This window comes from Phyllostomus hastatus, unplaced genomic scaffold (genome assembly GCF_019186645.2).
Source record: "Phyllostomus hastatus isolate PE091 unplaced genomic scaffold, TTU_PhHast_1.1 phas_scaffold_78, whole genome shotgun sequence".
In the NCBI taxonomy this organism is placed as follows: Eukaryota; Metazoa; Chordata; class Mammalia; order Chiroptera; family Phyllostomidae; genus Phyllostomus; species Phyllostomus hastatus.
The window spans coordinates 107,913,548-107,937,958 of record NW_025334041.1 but is presented as its reverse complement, the minus strand read 5'-3'; the positions used below and the strand labels follow the sequence as shown (position 1 = coordinate 107,937,958).

The 24,411-nt window shown below is 40.7% G+C and overlaps 1 protein-coding gene across 4 annotated transcripts in view; it reads right to left on the bottom strand.

Moving 5' to 3' along the window:
* Nucleotides 1-24,411, bottom strand: part of THADA (THADA armadillo repeat containing) — a 286,751-nt gene that overhangs the window by 87,530 nt on the left and 174,810 nt on the right. For all 4 annotated transcript variants that reach the window (XR_006784399.1, XM_045827761.1, XM_045827762.1 and 1 more), the window contains exon 30: nucleotides 708-823. Coding sequence is in view for 3 of the 4 variants with exons in the window: in XM_045827761.1 (XP_045683717.1) it covers nucleotides 708-823 (116 nt within the window). In the remaining variant the exon portion in view is untranslated. The remainder of the gene's footprint in view (nucleotides 1-707; nucleotides 824-24,411) is intronic.

Genomic DNA, 24,411 nt, shown 5'->3' with positions numbered 1-24,411 from the left:
CGGGGGCCCTGCAGTGACACCGCCCCGCAAACGTTAGAGTCCTGCGGCCTGGGTTTTGAACAATGTCACAGAGAGGGTGTCCTATGTAGTCAATGAGAAATTCTTTTAGTCCATCTTTCACACAGAAAATGTTCTAAGTTCTAGAATAAACAAACAATGGCAAGGATGAAAAAAAATACGTATTCACCCTTCTTTGCCTTGCTTGTTCAAACTACCCTACTGAAAACGGCGACGTCCGTGTCTTCTTATTCACACCTCACCTGGCCTTCAGACCCACTCAAGCCTCACACCAATCTCTAATCTCTGAGTTGCCACAGCACCAAGAGTTTGTACTACACAATTTCGTCAACTACTGCCTTTTATTGTTATAACATCTAACACAAGGTTGGGCACATATTAATAAAAATAAGCTGATTTTCATTTATAAAAATCACAGGGTTGAGCAGGTATTAATAAAAATAAGCTGATTGGTGGACAGATAAAAAAGCCATATTACATGTCCCCCAGCCACACAGCAGTTTTAGAATAATTGTCAAAAAATATTTTTCTTTCTTTACCACAACCCAAAGTTCTAAAAAGATAAATACTCCAATAAGTTTAGAAAACTCATGCCAATGACGTTTAAAACTCCCACGACTAGGGTCAGCAACTCTCCAATATATTCCTAACCCCTGATAAGGCCTTGCTCCTGAGGGATTTGAACATACCTCTTGGCCAGCCAGAGTTTGGCTTTGGTACAAACGGCAATGTCGGCCAGCTCCTGCTGAGAGTATGCGTTCATTCTGTATCTGGAGTCTGAGAAGGCTTTTAACAAATGAAAAACCTAAACCAAAAAAGAGAAAAAGCAATTTCTATTGTGAAATATATATATTTTTTCTAAATGCAAGTTCCTCACTTTCAGGTTTCCCCAAAATAGCCCCTCAAAGAAAACAGACTCCTGCAGAATGTGGCTCCGGGCTCTTTGCAGAAAGCGCATTGGAACTGGAGCGTGCGGTGAGCAGTGCGAAACCTACGTACCTGTGCGCAGCGTTCCGGACATAAACCCCAAATAAAGACTAACTCCAAATAAAGACGGCTGTGCTGTGACCAGACAATCACTTGATACAAGAGCTTAGCAGTTACAAACCCATAAATTGATTTTACCAAAGAAAGATGGGTACTCTGTGACCAGACAAGAGCCTATCAGTTACAAACAACCTATAAATTGATTTCAGCAAAGAAATGTAAACATCTTTCTTTATGTTAGCAGTCTCTTATTAAAAAATGTACCCTTTAAAGTCTGAGAGTCTAAGCTGGTTTACATGCCTGGGTTCATCGGAACAGTCTTGGCGACAGAAACAGGCGACAGGGACGCTTGCCTTTGCAAATCTTGGGCAGTGGCGTTTGTAAACTATTTAGATTTTTTAGCAGTTTTTTGCTGAGCTGTCAGGAGTGGAGGCAGCAGTGCAGACACACCCCACTTTCTTACTCTTACATAACATTATATATTAGAATTAAGCAGGAAAAAGAAAGAATTAAGCAGAGGAAGACAGATCTGTGGTATCTCTAGCTGCCTGTGTTTGGAATGCAGGCCACGGTTCCACCGGACACGTGACACAGGCCAGGTGCGAGTGTGCGTGCCCACCTACATGTGTCTCGGCTTCACACTCACATACGACATCAAAAAGGCCTTTGTGAGGAGTACAAGCCTGCAGCTGAGAAAGAAAGTGGATAAGGGTGTAGATGAGATCCTCTGAACTTAGCTACTGCCAAGGAGAAAGACGCACAGCAGAGAAATCCTTCAGTCGTCCTTATCTGAATCAAGGAGAGGAGGTGGGTGGAGCAAAGCAAGTGCAGGCAACACATTAGGAACTCTGAAAGGCTATTTCAATAACCACTTTGTCTTTTTTCCCTAATGTATCCTTCACCAGAGCTGAAGGTGATTCTCTCTAAGCACCAAGATTCAACTTTTTGTTTTTTCTCTCTCCTGTCAGTGAGGGGCATAACTAAGAGTTACAGACAGAACGGAGCAGAGAGAAAAAGCAAGAGGCCAGGAAAAACAAGAGACCTAGACTCATCAGACCCTAAACAGGTAGATGTTAGCAGGTTTTCTTGGATCAGACATCTGCAATTACCAACAACGAGTACCTGCTGGCCACCTTTTCTTTACAGAAACAAAATATTTTGTGATTCATTTATTTTATGTAACCACCAGATATTTTTTCTAAACAGAAGTAACTATACAGGAGAATGCACACATGTCCTGATGTGGAAATTGAAAATGCTTTCTCTAATAGTGGATCTGTTATTTCAGAAGCAACATATCAAATGTCACTACTTCAACCACACCCCCACAGGGACCCAAACCGCCCGTCGTGAAGTCTGGAGAAATGGGTCTGGCTGGGGCTTCTGTTCTTCTGTGGTGACTGCCAGAGTGAAAAAAATACCTCCCTCTGCCTGAATCCCCACCAGCCTGAAAGAGCTGGCAACGTCACTGGGCCTCGCTTTACTTTTCTCCGCAGCTGCACAAAACCAACCACCAGGGCTTTTCATGGTGTCACAGGATTGCAATTAATCAGCAGACACCAGCAAAATACATGGCTGTGGAATTTACTTGTAAAGAAAGCTGTAAGATTTTCAAATGCCTCTCATTTAGAAGCAATCACTTCAAAAATAACTCCTGATGGATGTTTAAACTTAGTCTTATATTTGCTCACCTTGCTTGGCAAAAACAAGCCTGTTTTGAAATGCCTGGTAGCTCTGGTTTATGAAAATCAGCCTACAGGTCCATCAATTCTGTCACCTTGGGTACAAGCCACACGACAATCGTATGGAGAACTAAGAGTGTGGTCAGGCCCAGGTCTGGGATAATTTGGAAATAGCCTATAATGCACCACTGCCCTGAACCAAACACGGGGAGCCTGGAGCTGCCAGAGCTGAGGATGATGACTGGCTGAATGCACATGAGAACTGTGAGAAGTTCAGTGTCATTTTCGGGGTCCCAACTTTACAACAGGACTCAAACATTTGGTTCACAAATATTTATTAAACAACCTTTACTACCAGGGACTGTCCTAGGAGTTTATAGCAGAGAACAGAGCCCCTGCTCTCCTGAAGCTTCCATGCTAGTCATGGATAAACAGAAGCTTCCCTGACTCTGCCTGGCCGGGAGACAGAACCTACACAGTAGCATCGCCATCACTTTCTTCTGATGCTTCCGGACCTCCTCCTCCACCAGGTCCAGTGCACAGCAGCAATTCAACAACCTTTTGCTGAGTCGATGTCAATATTTGGTGCCTCTTCCCTTACTTGCATTAACTCTGCCTTTAGGACATATGCGCACAGGTTTGGGGGAGCTGCGGTATGTGCCAACCCCTTCTTGGGAGTGGAGAACTGAGTGACACTGCACTAATCTCGTGGGGGAAGCAGGAAGGCTGGATGAGTGGTTAGAACACAGCCCTATGGCAAAGAGTGGGAGGAGTACACAATTTGGAGCCAGGTGGACATGGGTGTAAACCAGGTACTATCAATGGGGCTTTGGCTAACATACTTAACTTGTTTCCTCATGGTATAATGACATCTATATCATAGGATTGTAGAGAGACTTAACAGCATATATGGTACTTGGAACACACTATTCACCTATGAAAAATGTTAGTTCTCTTCCTTTTTCTGTCTGCACCCTCCCTTTCAGCCTCCCTTCCAGAAATAGACAGAAAAACTGATTCTCGTGTTTGGCCTTGGAAAAATCTTGCCAGAATTGGGAGAACAATATATATACAAATAGAGAAACCTAAATACTAAAAGAAAAAAATTTTTTAAAGATTTTATTTATTTATTTTTAGAGAAGAAAGGGAGGGACAAAGAGAGAGAGAGAAACATCAATGTGCGGTTACTGGGGGCTGTGGCTTGCAACCCAGGCATGTGCCCTGACTGGGAATCAAACCTGCGACACTTTGGTTCATAGGCTGTGCTCAATCCACTAAGCTACGCCAGCCAGAGCTAAAAGAAAATTTTTAAGGGTATTAAAACAGTGGTATTCCCCCCAAAAAGAGTGAGTCTGAATGCAAAACTATGAACTTTAGTTAATAACAATAACACGTCAATGTTGGTGTATTAACTGTAACAAATGTACTACTCTAATGCAAGATATTAACAACAGGAGGAAACTGAGAAGGGGCTGGGAGAAGAGGAATATATGGGAAGTCTTTGTACAACCTGCTCAGTTTTTCCATAAACCCAGAATTGTTCTAAAGAGAGCTATTAATTAAATAAAAGAAAATACTGGGACTGCTCAGGGGACAGCAAGTGGCTGTGTGTGACAAGAGCACAGCCGGGGGATGCATGCAGGGGGGAGGAGGCACAGAGGGATGGGTGGTCGCGTCAGACCGAGAAGGCTCTTAGATGCAACATCAAGGAATGTGCATTCTATTCTGTAGGCGGCAAGACCTCTTCAGAGAGCGCTCAGAGTGAGCAGATCTGTGATCTGGAAAAGAAGGCCAGGGCAGTGTGCAGGCTGGACTAGGTGAAGGGGGCATCTGCAATAGTCTAGATAAGAGGTAGTGAGGGTGGAAACCAGAGGCTGGAAACTAAGAGCCTAGGGGCCACAAGTGGCTGCAGATGTTTTATTTGGAAAAAAATAGTCCTTTATGAATTGGGAGATTTCACATCAACATCATCCTGAGTCCCAACTTCTTTTGAAAAATCGGAACACCTGGCAATCCTGGAGACACGCCCCCACAGAGCGGCAGTCACTTGGCTGAGCTGAGGAGCCGCAGTGGGCCCCTTCGATGAGAAAGGCGTGTTCACCATAGTCCTCGCTATTGCTTAGTACTCCTGGTCCTTCAGGTGGAGTGTCCCTGTCCCTGATCACTGCTCTTATGCTCCCCTCCCAAACTTATGGAAGATCAAGAGGTAAATGAAATATTCACTGAACCCAAATCTCTATGAAAACACAGTTTGAGAACAAAGGACGGATCAAGAGGGCTGCAGGTTTATGCCCATCCTCCTTACATTGATTTATTGCCTGAAACAGACAGGACCGAATTTGTGACACCCCACCCCACCCCACTTTAAATGATAACAGCAGTGCAATGATGAGGAAAGGATGTATTTGAGGGACATTTTGGAGGCTGAAAGGACAGCACTTGGCAACTACTGCTTTAGACATGGAGTTGAGGGTCAGGAAGGAGACTCAACTCGGGGAGCTGGGGATGGAGGGCCATCCTTAAAGACAGGGATCACAAGAGCACACACAGCGGTTCTGGGAATGAGGGAGGGTGGTCTAATGAGTTTGGTTAGGAATATCCAGCGATGACTGCTCCAGTTAGGGAAAGACACTGTACAAACCAGGAATTCTTTTGAGAGTGACAAGGAGCTCCATTAATAATCACATTGGAACAAACCAGGACAGCTGGTTACCTCCAGCTATGGCAGGCCCTTTAGAAAAGCTTAGAGTGGGTTTAGAGATGTCTACAGCAAAAGAAATGGGAGGAAGCTTCGTTGACTTAAGATAGCTGGGACCCAGTCAGAAAGAGACCAAAAACACACAGGAAGCAACCAAGTGCAAACCAACAGCACCGCCCTGGACTATCACAGGCTTGGGCTGCCCAGAGATGAGGGGGTTCATGTCTGCCCTGAGAGGGGGTGGTCAGGAAGCAGCTGCAAGTGGACTAGATTTCTTGCCCCTGAGACGTATACCTTAATGAAACTCTGGGAGGGTCTAGGAAAAGTCTGGAGAACCTGGAAGCAGTTACCATCTGCCCACCCCCACCCTAAATACAGAGAGACTCAGGGAAGCTTCCAACCACCTGTGCAAGCATGGGGTCCATTTGGGCAGCTCTGTATCTTAAAAGGGACTCCACAGAGCAAATGTAATGCTCTCTGAAAAAAACGCTACAGGCCTAAAAGAAGTCATGAGGCAGGTCCTGAAAAAATTTGCACTGCACCAGTGAAATATGTCTGGTTTATACCGCTAGACTGAAATAGTGACTTGTGTTAGACAAGATCGAGATGATAGATGGCTGTTTGGGAGTGCAACGCTGAGATGGGTTTTCCTCCTCACCAAGCATGGCTTCCAGGCAATTTTCCCCTTTATAAAGTCAACAGCAGCTGAGCTCCAGAAACCAGCAGGATCCAGCAATAACAGGACCAGGTTAGGCAGGTCATGAAAAAGGACAGCTCCAAAGAGAAAAAAGGTGTTCATTTCAGAGGTCAGATATAAGTGGGGTGCATGTATCGTAATTGTTAACAATCCCACCCTCTGAAGATCAACAGATCTACCCACTTTGGTGACTGTATTTTTTTAAAAACAAATTACACCCTTCAGCGGCATGCGGACTGGGGGTAAAGGATCACTTCTGCCCCTATCACGTTCGGCCAAGTATAAAATTTCCGCATCTGCCATTTTGCCTAGCTCTCTCCCTGCGTTGCTCCAACCCCCACAGCTAAGTCCGAGCCACATTTTTCCAAGCTCAGTGTTTACATAGGATTTTATTTCGGCTGGTGAAACATCTGTATTTTTTCAGGGACTTAAATAAATGATCTATGCTGGGAATGTACAGTATAGGGTGATGTCAGGCCCCCTTTTTTTCTCGACTCACTGGGCAGAACAGGCAAACATTGTTTCAGCCTGTCGCTGGGAATGTGAATATTTATCCTGTCGACTTAATTCATACAAACAGAACTAAAGGCAGGCAGGCAGAAGTTTTTTATGGCTTTAAGTCAGACTGAAGTTGGGGGTGGGGGGTGAGCAGGGGGGTGGCTGACAGAGGAATCTAAACTTTCTAATTCACAGAAACATGCTGGATCATATAACTCTCGGGAAATGGAAGTGGATACAGCAAAAATTATTTAAAAGGCAGACTGTGTGCGTGTGTGTAGGTGGGAAAGTAAAAGAGAGAAGTTCTCTAACTTATTTGTCACTTCTAATTGTTAAAACATGGTTCAGGACTTAGCTGTTTTCGGCCTCAGGAATATTAATCGTATCTCCAACATTACCACGGGCTTCTCAGAAGCACCCCTTTTGCCCCCGACTTCCACAGTGTAGGGCACAGAGCTTGTTGGGTAGACGTGCCTAGCCAGGTCACCTGTACAGAGAGCTCAGCATGATCTCTTTTCATTGACAGCCCCACTGCTACCAGCCTTGGAAGGCCGGTGTGGACTGGAGACAACACCCTGGGATACTTAGGCCGCGCAGCCTGGCCATCCCTGCACAAGAGGGCTCCGTGGGCCTGTGCTGGCCACAGTTCCCCACCAGTCTGACCCCCTGGCTAGAGGGTAGGCCAGGGGGCATCTCAAGTGGCCACTCCCCAAACGTCACCCTGTTGATCAGATGCGAACACATCCTTAGAAAGGTCTTGGTGAGTTCCAAATGGTGACACCTTGATGTGCTGGGAGAAGGTCACTGACTGCGAAGTGTAACTGCTTCCTAGCTGACTCTGGGTTGGGGAAAAGAATCACAGGAAAATAGGCCATGGGTATCTTTAAGGACTAAAATGTACAAAAACAGAGAAGTCTGTAGGGGCCTGGAAGTTTACTTTGTGTCTCAAATGCACTCCCTCCTTTCTAATGACACTCCCGCTGTTCTAGTTCAGGAACCAAAAGACTCTACACCTAGATCATGAAAACAGCTTACCCAGTAACTGCTCTCTGCCTCCAAAACTTATTTTACACACGGCTGCAGAGAAATCTTCTTAAAGCCAAGCCCTGATCATGTTACTCCCAAATTCAAAATCCTCCAATAATTTCCAGCCTCCAGTAGAGTTTACTGGGCACTGACAGCCCAACCCACCTTTCTAGGTTTACCCCTACTTCCTCCACATACCTACTCTGTGGCCGCACGGGGCAGAAGCGTTCTCATTCCTGACAACTTACACGTGCTCTTCCGTCCAGGATGTTCCTCCCATCTCTCCCCCATCCTCTCCAGCTCTGCTCGTTGACATTCCATTCCTACTGTAAGGCCACCTCCTCCAGAAAACCTTCCTCAGCTTTCTTTAGCTGCCCCCCCATCCCGACCCTAAGATTTATTTACTTTTTCCCTACTTATTTCAGCTCATTTCATTACACACACACACACACACACACACACACACACACACACACACATACACACACACACTTTTAACTTTTTAATCATGTCACCATGGTTATCAATCTACATTTTCCCTTTAGTGGAGCAGAGCTCTTTGAAGAAAGGGGCTGTGGCCTGTTCTTCACAGTGCCTGGGCCCCAAGGGTATGTAGCTTTGTTTGTGAGACAGAGGGGCCCAATAAAGAGAGGATTTGTTGATTTGTAATTCTACCATGCCCCTTGCCAGGGGTAGCAGAAACAGAACCTATATTCGCAGCCGCAGTTGGGGTACTAAACCTCTCTAAACATTCCCCCCACACAGAGGTGTTGGGGGGAGTACATAAGTATTAAAAAGGACAGGGAACATACACTGGATCATCTCTAGCCCGGTGCTCCAAATTTTATAGTGTAATTAGGAGTCCTGGCACCCAGAAAAAGCATCATGGACCCCAAGCTGTTGGGGAAGGGTGAGTTTTAGAAAGTGATATGTCTAAATGCAACTTGACTGCATTTAGAAGTGAAATGCAGTCCATCTTAATTCAACATACAAAGACTTGCATGTAAAGAATTAACAATTTACAAAACACTGATATAATATCTGTTCTAATTAAAAAGTTCCTAACTTTAGAACACAAATACACAGGGTCTGTCTAGGAAGTATCCAGCCGTGTACTATGAAAGAGAGGCATTTATTGAAGAAGATACAAGAAACATTGTACACAGGACAATGACGTTACAGTCCCCTTCAAAATAGGCACCCTGGGACCTCACACAGTTCTCCCAGTCTCTTCCACTGTTCAAAACACTCTGCAAAATCCTTTGTTGTGATTGCCATCGGCTGCCCTGTCGTATTTTCCAGAATCTCACTGACAGTCTGAAATCTCTTCCCTTTCAAAAGTGATTTTAGTTTTGGGAAAAGCCACAAGTCACAGGGCACCAAATCTAGGCTGTAGGGGGGCTGAGTCACCTGGGTGATTTGGTGTTTCAACAAAAAACTCTGCACAAGACGTGATGCTTGAGCAGGTGTGTTGTTGTGATGAAGCTGCCAATCACTTGTTGCCCATAGCTGCAGACTTCTGAATCATCCAAATAGTTTATGTAGAGGAATGTTCAAGCTTAATGTAAAATTTAATGCTGATTTGCTGCTCTATTCACTCCGTCATTTTGAGTGCAATGGCCACACAGTACACATGCTCACTCAACAGTGTCTACCACCCCACTGACTGGTACAGTGAAGTCGTCATTGTTCATGCATGCACACTCCAGTCCACTCTCCTTGGCTGCAAGGTTACATCCATGTCACACAAACTGTTCTTGTTATATTAACAATAGCTGGACTTTTTCTAGACAGACCTCTTACTTCTAAAAAGCTATGTATAAAATTTTTGAAATTACAAACTATTTGTAAAATTAGTCCCAGTTTAAATTCTTTAAGAGAAACTTTATTATAATTGGTAAAATTATCAAGTTGATTTTTCTATAATAGAAGTTTTTAAAAAAGACATAAAGAAGAGAAAGAGGAAAGAAAGCAGGTATAGCACAGAGATGAAATCAAAGTTAAACAGTTTATGATCTAGTGCATATGTGTTCATAAATAATTAAAATTCAAGGCAGAAAACAGTAAGTTCTGTAAAGTGAGGTAAAGAATAGAGGGGACAGAAATAAACTTGCTAGAAATATAGTAGATGATAAAAGTGATATTTAAACAGTATCGAAAAGACTGATTTATTCAGTAAATGGTATTAAGACAACCAACTAGTTTTTTGGAAATAATATGGTTGGAACCCTACCCAAAATCTTGTATTGAAATAAATTCCAGATGGAGAAAACAATCAAATGTAAAAAAAGCAACTATAAAAATACTAGAAGAAAACAGGAAAATGTTTTATAATCTTCAGGTAAAAATAGGCTTTCTATAAGTCTGTCAACATAAAAATGGGAAACTTGTGTATAGTAAAAAATACTGGGAATATTCAAGGGTAAAGGCAAAAGGGGTAAAATATTTGCCAATCTCCCTCAGGAACAAAGCTCTTGCAAATTCATAACAAACATGAAAGTAATTGAATGATATATGGCAGGGAGTCACAAACTTTCTCCATTCATAGCACCTCGGTAATCTTTTCACGGTGCCTCTAGGCCAAAAGAAATACCTAATAGTTCCATTTATTAAGTAGTTAGGTCCAAACAACGTAATAAGTATTTATGCCCTAATAATTTAGGAACTGTTTGAAAAAAATAATACACATAAGTTGAAAGAAAAAATATTTTGATTTCATTCTTTATTAACCACAAATACGTACTAATGGGCTGTGTGTGCCTACTGGATACCTCACAACTTTCCAAGCCTTGGAAGCACTGGGCTCCACCACCCGCATTCCTGCTCCATATTGACTTTCTCATGGTGTGTGCTTTTTATTGCAGCAACAATCAAATGCTCAACTTTGCAAAGATATATAGCATCTTTGAAAGGAATGCAGTGTAAGCTAATGTTGATAACTGTAAATGACTTCAAGCTAGTAGTTTTCATAATATCTCACAGATGGTAGACGTCCTTGTGTTTCTCTCCCGTATTTAACATTTCCCACAGAGCTCTGGCACACACTTTGGGAACTGTAAATATTTAGCAAAGAATATAAACAAACAACACACAGATGAAATACAAATAGTCAATAAATATATGAAGACATGTTTAATGTCATTAATGTTTAAGGAAGGGTAGTTAAAACAATACATTTTTTAAAGACATTTTTTCTTAAAAATTAGTAGGTAAAAAACCAATACGCTCATTCATCATCGGGGGTGGAAAACAGATTGTCACCACCCTTTGGGAGGGGCAACCAGCAGGGCCATCTTGTTGCCCATACAATTTTTTTTTTTCTCTACAGTGGCCTGCCCTGGAGCTGGACAAAGCAGCAACTTGGAGGTCTGGGAGTTGCTGTCAACAAGGGAAAACACACGCACTTTCTCCAGTCTTGTAATACCCACTTCTGGGCCTTCGTCTTGCAGACACAGAGGTATGGGCCAAGGTCAGAGGTGCCCAAGGATGGTCTTCAGTAGCACTGACTCTACCAGGAAAATTTAGAAACAACCAATACAGGTCCAACTGAAAACAATTATGGGATATTCCTATAAGTATCCCATCACATAAAGTCAAGCTATATAGCTATGAAAAAGAGTGTTATAGATTTACATAAGACACACTAAGTGAAAAGCAAGCTACAAAAATAATATGACATTTTTATTGATACCAAATTATTAATAGTGCAGGTGGGGTTTTTTTTAAATTTGATGATTTTTTTTGAATGGGCTCCCATTAGCCAAATTTGGGGCAATTTTATTTTTTAATTTATTTTTACTTTTTGATTAATTATATTTTATTTTAATTTATTTTTGGAGTAAAATTTTGTTGAATTTTTCTATAATTTAGAAAGCTTTGTAGTAAAAATGTAATACTTTTCTAAAAACTTTCTTTGGGGAGATAATTATATCTTAATAACAGGTTGTAAAAATAGTGGAGTGGAACTTCTCCGTGGCTTCTTGCAGAGCTGCAGTGTTGCAGCACAACCAGAAAACCGGTGCAGGCGTGTTACTGTGAACTAGGCTACAAAACTTATTCACTTTTGCCATTTTTACACGTATTTATTTGTGTGTGTGTTGTGTATCTGCGTGAGCAATTAAAAAAATTTTTTTTTATTGATTTTAGAGAGGGGGAGGCAGGGAGGGAAAGAGAGAGAACAAACATCAATGTGTTGTTCTATTTATTGATGCGTTCATTGGGTTGCTTCCTGAATGTGTCCTGACTGGAGATCGAACCCGCGACCTTGGCGTATTGGGATGACACTCTAACACTCTAACCAACCCTTCCTGGGCATGTGTGAGCTACTTTCTTCCATGTATGGGTTTGTGTAACCACCACCACAATCAAGAATACAAACCACCCTATCACCACAAAGAAGGAATGCATTAATTTTGGAATCAGAAACAATAAAAGTAAAATAATATTCTTTTTATCATGTATTCCCGAACTCCATACTCAGTGTTAAAATCCACATACTAATTATTGGTACAGGTGGCTGTGCACTATTTTTCACTAGGAGACAGAAATCAAAGAAAACGAACTTCTCAATGCACCCAAAAGAAAGCTAGGACTTTCCAGGGCTCCTCCTGGTCTCTCCCTTTGCCTCCTTGGATCTGTGCCCCACGTGGTTGGAAGAGCAGTCGGAGGAGAGGCCCACTGAGGGTAGGGAGGGCTGGCAGCAGGGGACGTGGGGATGGCATTTTTGAGAGTTACAGTAACATCACCGGCATTGTCTCTTCAGCAAGCAAAACCAAAGAAAATGCAGAGTTAAGGTATTAATTTGCATTTTCTAGATTTCAGTGCTGCCATACAATCCGCCTAGTAAGAGTCTGACGGACAGAAAACTGTCTTTCAGCATCAGGCCCTCGGGCTGGTAACATACTTGCTCCAAGCTGCCCAGTGAGGGGGTTTGGGAAAAAGGCCCCGAAAACCTGGGCCTGGGCTGGAGCCAGCCCTGGGAGTCTGCCGCTGATAGCATACTGCAATAATAGAGTCCTCCTTCTGAAAACTGAATGTGGAAACTTATTTTCTGACTCTTCAGGTTGCAGCTTATTTCAAAGGTCATCAAAGTAAACAAAGGAAAAGACTGTGAATCTTTGTAAGTCAGAAAGTGACAACTGTTTATAAAGCAGCAGTTTATATTTTCACATGACGGAAGGAAAAAAATGATTCCTCTAAGTCCCTGGGAATAGAGGTTTGGGTGGGTCCCCCTCCCACCCTCCCCAGTTTGCCTGTCCGCTGGCCGTTCCACACCTCCCGCGGTGAGGTCTGGACACATCTGTTGCACCATTTCGTGTGGAACTAACAGTCTACTGGGTGGCTGGGGTTTGTGGAACAAACCAGGCAGTGTCTCAAGGGGCAAAAGCCTCTGTAGCCCTTACTGGTAACTGCCTTCCACAATCCTGCTGAGTGCGTGTGATGTCCACAGTCACACAGGCAGGCTGCACACGGCCAGGCCTCTCCAAATCTTGAGCCCAGTCTCCTACGAGGGCACCTTGTTCCGAGAGGGGTGGTTTCATGCAGGCCACCTGAAACAAAAGGCCAGTGGAACCAGTCCTATGCACTTCAGGAGTGACAGAAAACCTCTTTTCATTAGAGAGTTTTCTTGGTTGAGCTGACCATAAACTCTGGATAATCTTCTGACTGGGTTTTATATCTATTATTAGACATATTTCAAAATAATGAAACCAGATGACATTAAAATAATAATCTAAAAGGTACTTTTTACATAGGGTGCCATGTTAATTAATCACGTGCTTCCAAGTCTATTCTAAAGACAGCGTATTATTTCCACTTACCCACTAAGGCCCAGCTCCTCAGCTCCCTCTGTGAAGTTCTCCCTGGCAATTCTAGGTCGTGGCCATCTCTCCACCCTCTCATTCCATAGTATTTATTATCTGAACCACTCATTTGGCACCTAAGAGATGTTGCCTTGATTGCTATTTATCTTTTTATGTAAACCGTGTTGTTTTATCTCCTACAGAGCCTTACTGGAATGCAAACGTTTGTTGATTTGATTTTAAATTTAAGTCAATTACCATGTGGGCTGAGATAAACAGTACTTTCAAGGCAATAGTTAACTCCATAGTGAAAGTAAACACCAAGACTGCTTGCAAATGGGCTGGCTTACAAAGATGACCAATGAATGCAAGCCCTTGAGACTGGATGGGTTTGTGGTGTGGGCCATCAGCCTGCTTTCCCTAGCCTACTAACGGGTTGTGTTATCTACACGAATTCATCAACTTCCAAGCCCATCTTGAAGAAACTCATAATCTTCCCTCTAAACCTACTTCAGTTCAAACACTGGCGCCTCTGTGCAATCACTTCTCGCAGGAACTGTTAAGTTTATTTGTTGAATAAATAGCCGAACAAAACAATGAGTCTAAGTAACTATCTATAATCTTTTGGTCTTCTCCTTTCTATATATATATATGCCCCTTAGTGGGTAAGTAGAAATAATACGCTGTCTTTAGAATATATATATATATATATAATGTAAAGATTTTAGTTATTTATTTTTAGAGAGAGGGGAAGGGAGGGAGGAAGAGGGGAGAAACACCGACGTGTGAAGGAGTCATCAATAGGTTACTTTTTGCATGTTCCCAGTCGGGGACCTGGCCCACAACTGAGGCGTGTGCCCTGACCAGGAATCAAACCTGTGACCCTCTGGGTTTGCAGGATGATGCCCAACCCACTGAGCCACACCAGTCAGGGCCACTTTCACTATATTGCTGGAAGGCTATGAGGATCCGATTTAGGAAAGTTCTAAGAGAAGTTGTTATGGATTTTCTCCCCATAAACAAGTCCTCCCAGCCAAATAGTAGGGCTGACTGCAATGGGACAAGGGGACATTCCCCTTGGTACCCTTGATTCATGCTGAGAAATATTAGTCTTTAGACTAGTGGCTCTAAAACCAGGGTGATTTCCCCCCTGGGGACACTTGGCATTATCAAGAAATATTTTCGGTTGAAAGGGGATGCTACTGGCATCTATGGGTAGTGGGCAGAGATGCTGTTAACCAACCTACAATGCACAGGGCAACCCCTCTCAACAAATAATTACCCAGCTCAAAATGCCAACAGTGCTGAGGGGGAAAGAGCCTGGCTTACTTTAGGAGCTCAGGCTTTGCAGTCAAGACTGAGCTGGTGACCTTTGGGAACATTATATAATCTCTCTGAACCTCAATTTCCTCACCTATAAAATGGAGCTGATAACATCATCTCATGAGGTATTGTTACGTCTAAAAGATAATTAGTGTGAAAAGTACTTAGTCGTCCTTATTAATTAATGAATGCCCCGTGTGTGGTTCTAATTTTCCAGTGCACTTCAGGCATCTCTCTGTGTTGGTGTAGAAAGGAGACTCACCTCACCCCTCTCCATTCATCTGGGGTATCTACGTTCTCCTGGTTCTGAGTTACTAAGTAGCTTTCTTACTCCTCCCTGGGATTTGCTTGTGTCCTTTCTTTGGCAGTTCTTGCTTGGCCACTGGACTTCTCTGCCTGTTGCAGGAATGGTCCTTAGCGATACTTTTTTAGTGGTCTCTGATGATTTTTCCAGGAACTGTGCTTCCTAATTAATCATCTTACTGCAGCTCAGAACAATAATCAAGTGTGTGGCAAGGGTAAGTTAAGGATTATGCCTGGTGTTTTGAGAAGTATAAGTATAGTACTTGTTATCAAGTTTGCCCTTTTTGTCACAAGCTAAATTTTCTCCATTTGTGATTTACATCTAGAGTAAGTGGTGCCATTCGATGTTTCAGAAGAATAATTTGGTAACCCTTGAAGACATTAGTTTTGTTAGCTATGACCTCAAGAGGTTTATCTTTGACACTTTTTCCAACAGAGCATGCTCCATATATTCATGTATCCAGAGGTCGAATTTCCAGCTCCTTTGTAAAGGCAATTTGTAAACACTTTTTCTTTTATTTCTCAACTTAGCACAGATTTAGCACGTTAAACAGGTTCTTTGCAACTCTACCAAATAAAAAATAAGTTAAATTTCACTTAAAACAGTGAAATACTGAGCTTGCTTGGATAGCTCCTAGACTAAAACCGGTGTTATTAGTGTCTAGTAAACTATATGCAAATGCAGTTAATAAAAGATGTAAGAAAGGTGGGGTAAAGGAAAGGCTCACTTTCTGAAGAATGAGAAGTTTTACTTCAGAAAGTCACAGGTAAAGAGACCAGGGTGTATCTGAAATTGCATACACGCAGTTAGTAGTAACCCTCCATGGCCACCTGGTCTTTGTATTTCTCACATCTTCAGCAACTGCAGTGAAAAACGTAGGATATTCAATTGTTTCAATAAGATTAGAGTATGAAGGTGGGTGAAGAAGGCAGATATCCACAGCACAGTGGAAGACGACAAGGAGAAATCATTAAGTTTATGCAGAATATCTCTTAGTTCTGGAGGACAATGAGGCCAAGAAACAAGTCATCAATGTTCCCAATGAAGCTACTAATTAAAATAAGAAATTAAGAGTCCCTGTATTTCTATGAAAAAAATATTAGAGTTCCTCAAAAAAATTAAAAGTAGCATTGCCCTATGATAGCAATACCACTAGCAATACCACTTCTGAGTATATATTCAAAAGAACTGAATGGAGGGTCTCAAAAAGCTATTTGTACATCTAGCTCATAGCAACATTATTCATGATAGCCAAAAGATGGAAGCGACTCAAGTGCCCACTGACAGATAAATGAACAGACAAAGGAGGTATGTACACATAAAATGGAATATTATTCAGCTATAAAAAGGAAAGATGTTTTGACACAGGCTACAACAAAGATGACCCTTACGGACATCCTTGCACAGAGAAATATGCACAGAGAAATAAGCCAGTCACAAAAAACCAAATACTGTATGATTCCACTTACATGAGGTATCACGGATAGTGAAACTCATAGAAACAGCAAGTAGAATGGTGGCTGCCAGGAGTTGGGGGCGCAGAGAAAGAGGGAGCCACTGTTCAACGGGTCTGTGAGTTTCAGTTTTGTGAGATAAACAAGTTCTGGAGAGTGGCTGCGTGAGGATGTGAACACAGGGGGTGGGCAAACGTAGGTTCACAGCTGCAAGTAAAACAGTGTATTCTTGTATTATTCACTAATTATTGCATGATTTATTTGTGTCACAACTATAAACCTACTTTTCTCTACCTTTGTATTTAATGCTAGTGAACATTTAAAACTGGTTAAAATGGTACATTTTACGTGCTACTTATCACAGTTAAAATTTAAAATAACTTTAAAAAAAGATGTCCTGCATTCAAGTCACCAATATGGAATACTGTAATACTGTGTTTGGTGTCATTTTGGGGAATGTTTCAAGTTCTCTGATTGCAGAGGTCCTCCATCTATTACAGAGCCTTGTGATATAAACGTCTAATCACGGGCTGCACATGTGCAACCGATACAATACTGTATATGTCAGCTGTACTTTAAAAACTTAAAAACAAAGCCTTGCAGGCGAACTATACATTTGCTTTGGAGTACCAACTGTACTGTGAGATTGTATTAACTCGATGCCCTCAGAATCCCATTCTGACTTCTTTTAATCCTTACAAAAATAAGCATCAGGTGCTAATTAAAAATAGTCCATCATTAGGGGCAAGCTACAGGGCCATGCGAACTGCAGAGAAAGGGAGAGTTTTGAAGTGACACTGAGATGCTGAAATGTAGGAGCGAATGTAATAACCTGTTTTATTGCTTTTTCTAGTGTCCACTGCTCTTCCCCTCTCTCTACTACTGGGGGGGAAAGGGCACACAACCACCGAGACTAAATTCTTCGACAAAGTTTAATTTTTGAAACTTTCTCCATTGTAGACTATTTTAAAAAGTATTATTATGCTCACCAGAGAAGACATAGTTGAGACTATTATTATGATCTGTATGCCCTTATGAGTCATCTTGAGGGGGTACGAAAGCTTGTCTTATATCACACATTTGTGCTGAACCTTACACTCTCCCTTCCATGCAGTATCTGCTTTCTCTTTGCTCCCAGCTAAAGACCCTCTCAACATTTTGGTCTCTTTCACGATCCCACTCCACACCACTTTTTAAAACACTGTTGATAACTTTACCTTTCATTTAGTTAGGCTGAAATCTGTTCAAAATTTCAGAAACTCACCAATTCAACTTAACATCAAGATAGTCCTTTCCTGCTCTCCACCCTCCCAGTCCTTATCCATCCCAATACTATACACAGGTCAGAAAACCCACTGGCTGTAATCCACGTACTTTCTTCTCTAGTTCACTGTAGCAAAGACACCTCCCCCAGTACCTCCAGGGATCCAGCTGTGAAACTGAAATAATATCACCAACTTTCCCTCTATTGCTCTGGATGAGCAAGTCATAAAGACTGCTGACCTCCCTGATTCTTATAAGATGTGTCATGCACAGTTATTATTGCTATCTCTATCCTGGTTTCCCACGACTCTTACTTCATGCCCCTTGATCTTGACCACAAAACACTGTTACTAAACAGCTCACTCAGTCTCCTGATTCCTTCATTCCTGCCTTTAGTCAGTCTTGCCAGCTGCCCTTTAAACTTGGAAGAGTCTCCATGTGCATCTGCCAAGATGCTATTTCAAATGCTTCCTCCTTACTTGTGTGTGCCTGACTGCTCTCCATATGAACGACCAAGGGAACCCTTCCTAGAGCAGAAGAAAATACATGATGAAATGCAACACAGAACACACTTTGCCCTTTAGATACTTGGGGGGTCAATCTCTGTTATCTCCCAGACCTGATGCAAGAATCACTTGTACCTTATAGAAATTCAATTTTATACATTGAATCCTTCCCTTCAGAGTAATTAAAAAACACATTCTGGGGTCCTACATCAGATCCACACAGTCAAAATCTTCAGGACAAAAGCTTGGGAATCTGTATTTTAAACAGTACCCCAGGTAACTCTTGTGTCAGGTAAGGCTGGGAAACATTTGACAGCCTGTCAGATCATCCTGTTTTTGTCAGTGTCTCAACAACCAGAGGTCTGAAGATGTGTAGCCATGTGGCCTGAATTCGTGAGGATTTAGTCATGAAGATTCTACTTATTCCAGCCATGCTGATAATTTGACTTAAAATTAATACTATGTTATTTTTGTATTCTAATTTTTCTGTTTTCGATTTGTTGGTTATTTTCCCCAAGTCATACTATTCAAGACTCTGATGATGAATTTATACTGCTTTATATCCACCCAGTACTTAATTAGTACAGTATTGAGCATTTAATTGGAACTCAATTAAAACCTTACTGATTGGTGGGTACAGGCACCACCCGACTTAAAAAAAAAAAAGCTTAAAAAGTCCATATCTGGAAGCCAACCTGATTAGCACAGCATACTTCCACCACCACCAGGTTAATGCAAATGCAAATGCAAATTTCAAGTTTGCCCCTTGCCTTGAAATAGCAAGGCAATTACTCAGCGATTTGGCCAGATTTCTAGAACCGATTGTTATGCCTTGTCTGACGGCCTAGATTTCTCATAATAGAGTCAACTTCCTTTCATCCCCCAAGGATTACTGCTTTGACCTGTGTTCTTTCCACCATCATGCCGGGGAGATCGCAGAGTTAATGATTTGCATCTGATAGTGTATCATAAAAATTCAAGTAGCAAGCCTGCTTTCAGGCAAGGACACACAGGAACACTTCTCAGAAAGAGAAGTTTCATGTTGAACACTGCAAATGTTCAAGGATTCTTATTTTAAAACATACTTATTCAAAACTTGAAGACCACTCTAGATTAAAGTATACACGAATCATATCAAAAGAAAGAAATGTGGGACCCTTTCTAAACTGTGAAAGGTTACCAATTTTATAATGTCCAGGAAAATAAAGTTGAGCAAACAACAGTGCGTCAATTTACTCAAGAGGTTAAGGCTGAAACAGGTTTAAGTTTGGGGTGGGGGGGGTGTACTAAAGCTATGCACAATATTACATTTTGTAGGATGGACCCATTCTCCATTAAATAAAAAGCTTCAAAAGCAAACAATGAATGCTCTGTCTGATGAGATTCATCCCTGAAACTGAGCAGATTTCTAAATCAATGCATAGACCAGGCTATTTATAAACTACTTCCCATCAACCTCAGCACAATGTCAACTAACAATAACAAGTTAATGTTTTCCAGTAATCTTCACTGTGCTATTTAATTGCCAGCACTCAGGCCAAGGTAAACTTGGCAGTAACAAAAGAGCTAACATTCCAATCAAGGAACAAGATTAATGAATTTACATTTCTGCTTTGAAGTGAATGCTGAAAATCATGCCCATAACATACTCTTTTTCAGCCATTGGACTTTAATTGTGGCAAATAGTGTATAGAGTGATTGGAAGGTAAAGTTTTAAAATATTCCTGTTTTTAATTAACCACGAGCTTCAGTCCTCGGGAAATTATTTTTTAGATCAAGAACATCCTCTTTGTAGTATTATAAGGCATATAACTCCCATATTGTCAAACACAATTTCTAAACCCTGACCACCATTCTTAAAGTTTTTTTAAAAAATTGAAATATCACTTAACATGCCAAAAACTGAAGTGCACTGTGTGATGAATTTTTATTTATGCCTAACTATACAGTTTTCAGTTGTAATAATATAACTCAACAAATGATTCCATTACATAAAATTATTACAAACGATCACGTTTGCTCTAACAGGTACATTATAGCATTCTTTTGTATTGGAATTAAAAGGAAGCATTCTCATCTCTCACTTGGACTTAACTGGTAACAGTGGATACTGAGTATTCATAATATAAGAAACAGAAGCACTCGCTTTTTGTGGGGAGAGGGATGAACCTTCAAAATACACAGTAAGAAAATGCTCTTATAAAAATGCTCTTAGAAAAACCAAAATGTGCATCTTTTGCTACAAAGGGTAAAGGATCATTAATTGATTTTCAAACTCTGATTTGTTTGTAAACTCACCCCCGAATATGTCAACTCTTCAATACACCAAATGAATTAAACCTTCATAGTTTTTCCAACTAAAACAGTTTTACCGTCTATGGATCAAATTATTTGGTCTGTGTTCCAAACCTCCTTCCGTATACATTTCGGTTACTTAATCACTAAAAGTCTACCAGCATTTCCCTTTTCTACTACACTGAGAAATCACTGTCATTTCAGCAGCTACAAATATGTGCTAACTTTTCCCTTTGTTGAAATACCTACTCCCCAAGCTGCTGATGGATCACAAAACCCAGGCCCAGGATATACAACTCATCCTGGATTTCTGGTGGTTAGGATAACTCATCCCTAGGTGTTGGGTTTTTGTCACATCTTAGTAGGCTAGGGTAATGATGTGCTCAGCTAAACAAACGTACACCTATCAGGGGCAAATATCTAAGAAACACCAACACGTCTAGATACAAAATAAGGGGAGAAAGCCAACCTCAATCCATGAGAAATCTTTTTAAACAAAAATAATTTTTAAAGAACTGCTGATCCATTATTTAGATATGATCAGCAACATGAACTACCCTAAAACAAACGACTGTCAAGTAGTTTTTCTGTCAAATTAAACCTAAGTAAATTCAGAATGTTCACTTGTGATGAGCATTCATGAAGGAAGATAAATTTGTGTGCAGTCTTAATGCCAGAATTACAAAGCAGAACTCTAAAATAGTGAAGTTCAAATTAATGCAATTTCCTTTTTAATCTAGAACAAGCTCACTTTTTTAAATGAACAAAGTGAGAGCTGACATGGCCATTAAACTTGGAGTTCTAATGCCAGGAGCTTCTAACCCCTCTGAGCACTTTGCACTGCAGGAGGTGGAAGTACTCACGTCTCCACCCAACCCACACAGAGGAGAGGGGGCAGTTTTCTACAGCACGAGCTTTCTTGTTCTGCTGTGCAGCATTCCTGTGCTTCACGCCACCAAAAGGAAACGGGCCACCCCAACTGTGTCTCACCTCCACTGTGACAAAAGGAGAGCATTGGTCCAAAAAGTTTTTAAATTTCCACTAGAGTTATCACAGAAACATTTATTTCTAACGTTACCAATAAGAAAACATACAGAAAAAGAAGAAAACACTATCACAGCCTTCGGATCATTAAAAAACAGCATTGTTCTAGTTTGTTCATCCAACAAACCTTTATTGAGGGTTTAAGGTCAAATGCTATGGAAGTGTACAAAATAACCATGTCCATTCTCACCACTCTTATTCAGCATTATATTGGAGGCCTGAGCCAGTGCAATAAGACAAGACAAAAAAATAAAAAGCACACCAACTGGAAAGAAGGAAATAAAACTGTCTTACTCACAGATGACATGATTATCTATCTTTGCAGTAACACACTACAGAATCTATTTTAAAATATACAATAAATAAGGTTAGCAAGGGCTCAGAATATGAGATCAATATGTGAAAATTAACTACATTCTCTGAAGACTAGCAATGGACATTTGACATCTGAAATTTACAGAACATTATCATTTCTAGCAGTCTCAAAAACAAGCAATATCTTGGGATAAATAACAAAATAGGTTTAAGATTCATCATCCAAGGACTGTGTAGGCCTGTATTCAGAAAAAGTTTTCTGTAACGGGTGAGAGAGTAAATATAACAGGTTTTCTGGGTCATACGATCTCTGTTGTAATTACTCAACTCAGCATTATATTATAAAAGCAGCCATAGAAATATGTAAACAAATGGGCAAGAACGTGCTCCAATAAAACTTTATTTACAAAACAAGAAACAAATGAATTTAGCTTATAAATCATAGCTTTCCAACCCCTGATCTACAGGAATAAACTTAGTGCATCTCCTTCCTCACTACTGATTAAGGTTCCAGACTTAGAGAAGTTACTTGTGAACTTCTGGGCTTTTGTGGAGTAGACACACAAATTACTTCTGCCCAGTGGAACAGATAACCCTGAAGATTTATAATCTGTTGGACATTAGACTATCTTATATCTAATTCAGCGATCTTATTTAACATTCTGTTCAATTACCTATAAATGCCATAGTTTTTCAGATACTCTTTGAATCGATCACAACATCTTGCTGATTCCCTCATTGAGTTCAGTGAGTAATGTCTTTTATACATGTTCATTTTATATTTGCCTGAAAGTGATGATTTTACCTTTATGAAAATTACACTTTAACAATGTCAATTCTTCCCCTGTTGCCTTAAAGATTCAATGCAATCCCAATGGAAAAACATCGTTTTTATTGGAAATGCATTAAACCCATGTTTAAATTTAGAAAAAACTGGTATGTCTATAATATTCAGTCCTACCAAAAACATGCATTACCCTTTGGTAAAGCCAAAATAATAAACAGAAAACATATTACAAAGGATCTTTACAAGTGATCGTATTACAAACGAGAGTTAGGTGACTGAGTACAGCACAGTGAAGAACTAAGGAGGGCAGGCTCTGAAATCCCGGATTGGCTGCTGTCTAGCAGTATGACCTTGAGCAGGTCAGCTAACCTCTCAGAGGTTCAGATTCCTCACTGTAAAACAGCACTTACTTTCTAGGATTGTTATGAGGATTTAATGAATAAGTATATATAAGGACATAAAACAGGGTTTGACACAGAGTAAGTATAAGTGATGACTAAAAGTATTATTACAAAGTGAATATATAGAAATTAATCATTTTCAAAAGTGAAAACAGCACAAGTCAGAGGATAAAACATAAGAAAAGTACTTAGGATAACAGTAATAAGAAATATAAGAAATATATGATCTACATGAAAAAGCTTTAAAATATAATGCTACTGAAGAACAAAACGACAAATGAATGAAAAAGCATACTATGTTCTTCTTTTTTAAAAAGATTTACTTATTTATTTTTAGAGAGAAGAGAAGGAAAGGAGAAGCAAAGGGAGAGAAACATCAACATGGGTTGTCTCTCACACACCCCCTATTGGGGACCTGGCCTGCAACCCAGGCATGTGCCCTGACCAGGAATTGAACCGGCCACCCTTTGGTTCACAGGCCTGTGCTCAGTCCACTGAGCTACACCAGCCAGGGTACGTACTATGTTCTCAAATAGGACAAAATGATAATAAAGATGTTATGTATAGTTGATAATGTGATGTATAAATTTAATGTGATCCCAATAAAAATAAATATATCAATACAATAAAGGATGGGGGAACTAGGCAAGTTGAATTAAAGTTCTTAGGGCACTGAAAAAAGAAATGAAGGGATCAGTCTCTACCAAATTGTAAACATATTATAATGCTACAGTGAGGAGCTGGCATATAAATAGACAAACTGTTCAATGAAACAGACTAAAAATACAGAAAATAGGAGCAACTGCATTTGGAAATTTAGTATCTGACAAAGATAGCCTTTCTGTCATGAGGAATAAGATGTACTTCTCAATAAGTGAATTTGGGACAACCTTCTCCTGCCCCACGCAATAGCTCTCCATTACTTTATTTTTTATTCCCCTTGATAACATTAAGTAATTTTCATAATAGCATTTTTAAACTTATAATAGTAATTATAAAGGATAGTTACATTTATTTAGAAACTATACCATAACAGCCACTATACTGGAAATTTGTACATGTAACACCTCTATTCCTTCTATCAACCTTGTGAATTACATACTATCATTATTTTTTAAAAAGATTTTATTTATTTATTTATCTATCTATCTATCTATCTATCAATCCATCCATTTATTTATTTATTTGTAGGGGAAGGGAGGGAGAAAGATATCAATGTGTGGTTGCCCATTGCGCGCCCTCCACTGGGGACCTGGCCTGCAACCCAGGCATGTGCCCTGACTGAGAATTCAACCAGTGAACCTTTGCTTTG